Here is a 4,723-nt window from a genome sequence, read left to right as displayed (position 1 = left end):
CAATACAGCTAATGTGGTTTCTCTACAATGACTGCCTGGCTCCTTTTTAAAATACTTCCAGGGCCCTCCCTTGTAGCACAACTGGTTAAAGCATAGCAATATGAAGCTGTCTGCAGCCCCTGTAGGAGTTTGATTCCTGGTCAGGGAGCTGAACTACATGGTGAGCAGACCTCTCCTGACTCACCTGCTGCTCCCCTCAGCAGTATATTTCAGCTGTTCTGCTCCTTACTCTGTCTCTGGTGAAGCCTCTCACCAACACCTGTGTCTCTGGCCTGTACTCCAGTTCTGTATGCATAAATAAATAAATCATTTTAAAAATTAAAGTAAATTAATTTTTTCCATTAAAATCAAAATTCATACTCAAAATTAACTTTTTATGGACATTATCTTCATTGTTTCCTGCACTGTGTGATTTTCTCACCTAAAAGTATATATTTTTTAAAAAATATTTATTTATTTATGAATACAGAACTGGGATACAGGCCAGAGGTGCAGGGGTGGTGAGAGGATTCACCAGAGACAGAGTGGGGAGCAGAACAGGCCAACTGATGAAGTACAATGCTGAGGGGAGCAGCGGGTGGATCAGGAGAGGTCTGCCACGCCATGTCGATCATCTCCAGGGCACGGATCAAACTCATGCTACAGTGGCTGCAGACAGCTTCATATTGCTATGCTTTAACCAGTTGTGCCACAAGGGAGGGCCCTGGATATATTTTATGAAGGAGCCAGGGAAGGCCTAAAAGTATATTTTTATGTAATTATTTAACTACCTTCTAAATGTGACCTTCTATTAATTTTTTAATTTGTCATTTTGTAACTCTGTGGGTCTAAAATATACGTTGTGAACTTAAATGCTAAAAATAGAATCAATTGGCTTGAATATTACAAGCAAGAGTATTTACCATGTTTTCTGACTTTCCAGGGAAAGATTAAAAAGTAATAGGTGCATTTTCTTAGAGAAAGTTAAAGACCAAACCCCTAACAATATAAAGAAAAAAGGAAAATGAATGAAATAATAAATAGCTAATTTTAAAATTCATTTTCTTGTGAGTGAATCTGTAAAACTTTTTCTTTTATCCTCAACAAAATGGTTAATAACACTTACTTTGCTTACTAATAGTAAAGAATTGTTTAGCTTGTGTTGAGTCACAATTGGTGGAATGAGATGAGTGAATAACCACCTATGAGTAGAACCTTCTCATATTTATAGTTGCTAATACAGGCTTTATACAATGAGGCTAGCTACATCACTTAATAAACACACAGTCTTTCTGGACTGGACAGCCTATGAGAAAAAATAGAAAAACTCTGCAAAAAGCCTAGCAGTCTGTACTAGTTGCTCTCAAGGTTGGGTCATTATTGTCACTGGCTTCCTTCCAAGTGATCTTAAGTTTGACCCCAAACTTCCTGCACACACACACACATATGCCTATTTTGATTTTCAAAACAAAAGGTAGGATTATTCTTATTCCGCTCATCCTCCTCAAAGTAGATTTCCAATATAGGGAGACTTACACAAAATTCTAAGATTATGCTTGTTTACACATCCTTTTTTCATAATTGTATTTTTTATTGCTGCAACATTGACTTACAGCATTCTATATTTGATAAGGATATTTATGTTCATACCTTACTTAACTGATGGACGTTACCACACCACACCCAACACCAAACACCAATAATCATTTAAGAAGGAATTCAAATTCTGATGTTCATATACTGACTGGATACATGAGTATTTGTGCATCAAAGTTCATTCTCTCTGCTTTTGCTGACAGATACTTCATAGCTTCTATATCCGCAACATGACTGGAAGCAATGATGTGATTGGGAAGGAGGCAGTTCTAGAGGTGATGGTGATGAAAACTTTTAAAATCCTCCTAATATTTGTTATGAAAATTTTTCACACAGAATTTAATAATACATCTCTGGTCTATGAACTTGGGTTTGATGAGCTCTTTTATGGCGATAGAAGGACAAAGCTATATATATCTTATTAAAGTTGAATATATTTGGGCACTCACATTTGTTCTTATTTTTTTCCTTCATTTATTTCACATTAAACTAGAAATTGATTTGAGGAAAAAGAGACCCAGAGATTGTGCACATATGAACGCTTAAACTGCCTTATATGTGTGTGTGTGTGTGTGACAGGTAGATAGATAGATAGATAGATAGATAGATAGATAGATAGATAGATAGATAGATAGATAGATAGATAGATAGATAGATCGATAAATGCACATGATTGGAAAAGTTAAAGTGAATAAAGGTTTCTGTGATGGGGGATCCTTTTGGGATATCAGGTAAGAAATCTAAGCACCTGGGAAGAATAGTCACAAGAGGCTGACATGATGCAGATCATGGAGAATTAAAACAATGTGTAAAAATGCAGTAAGCTATGCTGGTTTATCAAATCTTGCAAATTTCACGTTCAGTTGGTACCTCTCCTGCATGCTTACACAGGATTTTTGACATTAAAGCCTTATAAAATGTAGGGCCCAAGTACAGCCCTGTGAAAGCTAGCCACAGCTGATTTAGTGCCAGTGCGTTACGCACCAAGAAGGTACCCACATGGTGCGGCAGACCTCTCCTGACCCGCCAGCTGCTCCCATCAGCTGTGTACTTTGTCCTTCTGCCTGTTCTGCTCCCTGCTCTGTCTCTGGTGAAGCCTCTCACCACCCTTGCACCTCTCACCCCTGGCCTACATCCCAGTTCTGTATGCACAAATAAATACATCTTTTAAAAACTTATAAATTTCTCTAAAGATGGGGAGGGGGCTAATGCTGATTCCACCTCAAGAATGCAGTTTGAAGCAACAGAAGTGACACATATCTACACCTAACATTTTAATAGTTTATGTAGAACAATCTTTCAGTTATTCAAATGCCTTTCACCCATAATGTTTATCTTTTCATGTGTGTTAAATATCCCTATATGACAATTATAATTGAGCTGTTTAAATTAATACAGTGAAAGTAAAGGAAGTTAAGTTGCTTGACAGAGAAATACTGAATTTTAAAACTAAGATCTTATACATACTTGAAGACATATTTAAGGAATGAGCTGCAAAATTCCTAATAAAGGAAAAGAGATCCTCAATTTCTCTAACATATTACCGACACTTAACATTGTTGGACTTTATATGGTTACAAGGCAAGCACTGGACATATGCAGATAAACATCGAGAGTTAAATATTTGCCATTAGTGTCCCATTTAGTGTAATCTAATGTATATAATTAATTTTTTCCAGACAATGAGTTGACTCTGTAAATACAGCAGGAGAATTTTTTAGGAATGATTTAGCCTTTAAAAATAAATGCTGAGTTTATTTTATGGAAGAGAAAAACATCAGATTCATAAAAAAAAAGAAAGAAAGAAGTTGTTTTTTTTTGTTTGTTTGTTTTTTTTGAGTGGTAGTACAACTATTTCTGCAGGAATTTTCCCAAGGCCGCCATAACATCTTTGTTTCTCAGACAATATATAATGGGGTTAAACACTGGTATCAAGATGGTATAAAAGAGAGAAAAGTATTTGTCCATTCCTGATGAGTGAGTGGATTTAGGTCTCAAATATACAACGATGCCTGATCCGAAGAACAAAGTCACAACCATGAGATGCGAAGAGCAAGTGGAGAAGGCCTTGGCTCTCCCAGTGGCTGATGGCAGCTTCAGGATGGTGGAGATTATTTTCACATAAGATCCCAGGATCAACAAAAAAGGAATCGTGACAACCAAGGCAGCAATCACATAAATCAGCATCTCAATCATGAAAGTATCCCCACAAGCAAGCTGAACAACAGGAGGAACATCACAGAAAAAATGATCCATCTGGTTACGTTCACAAAAGGGTAGAGTGAAGATCTGGTAGGTAAACCCTATGTGCACTGGAATTCCAGTGATCCAACAGACAGCTGCCAGTTTGATACATCGTCTACTGTTCATGATGACAGGGTAGAGCAATGGGTTGCAAATGGCCACATACCTGTCATAAGCCATGGCAGTGAGGATGAAGCACTCAGTGGCTCCAAAGATCAAAAAGAAATACATTTGAACTGCACAGGCTAGAAAGGAAAGTTTCCTGTTTTGTCTACAGAGATCAGCTAACAATCTTGGGAGAGTAACTGACACGTAACATATTTCCAAAAAAGAAAAATTCCCAATGAAAAAATACATGGGGGTCTGGAGGGAAGTATCAACCTTAGTTATTATAATAATGAGGCTATTTCCCATAAGAATCATTATATAGATTATCAAAAATATACCAAAAAGAAAACCTTGAAGTTTGGGAACATTAGAAAACCCAAGTAAGATGAATTCCACCAATGCAGTGTGGTTCCCCAGGGGGGAATTTTGTCCTGTGGGTTCCATCTATAAACAGAATGATTTCAAGTTGTAGAGAAAACAATCTTTTTCAACTAGCTGAAAACTGAGACATATTAACTCCTTGATTTCCAATGCTCTAACAAATGATGGATATTTAGTTTTCTTATTTATAGATGTTATATTTCAAATCCTGTATCCTAAAATTCCAGGACATAAAATCAAAAACTCTATCCCTCCTGATCTTATAAAGGATTGTGCCTATATGCGCACAAGCCAAAATAAACAAAAGTAAAATAAGAAAAAAACATGTCAAGGGGCCCATCTTCAAAGTCCTCTCAATAGCATGAACATTCTCTAATGAGAAATTTTCTCTTTTCTCATTAATTTATGTCTACTT

At 36.7% G+C, this 4,723-nt stretch overlaps 1 protein-coding gene across 1 annotated transcript; it reads right to left on the bottom strand.

Moving 5' to 3' along the window:
- Nucleotides 1–3,426: 3,426 nt before the first annotated feature.
- LOC101636285 (olfactory receptor 10AG1-like) lies at nt 3,427–4,371 on the bottom strand. Its single transcript, XM_004683490.1, has one exon. It carries the CDS (start codon nt 4,369–4,371, stop codon nt 3,427–3,429), a length of 945 nt encoding a protein of 314 aa, XP_004683547.1.
- Between the last annotated feature and the right edge of the window lie 352 nt (nt 4,372–4,723).

The sequence above is a fragment of the Condylura cristata genome, unplaced genomic scaffold (assembly GCF_000260355.1).
Source record: "Condylura cristata isolate star-nosed mole 26May11 unplaced genomic scaffold, ConCri1.0 scaffold00015, whole genome shotgun sequence".
Taxonomy (NCBI): Eukaryota; Metazoa; Chordata; class Mammalia; order Eulipotyphla; family Talpidae; genus Condylura; species Condylura cristata.
The sequence above is the reverse complement of the archived record's forward strand: the minus strand, read 5'-3'. Positions and strand labels throughout refer to the sequence as shown.

Coding starts and splice junctions, on each gene's coding strand:
- LOC101636285 (XM_004683490.1), bottom strand. CDS start 4,371: ATGGAACCCACAGGACAAAATTCCCCCCTGGGGAACCACACTGCATTG.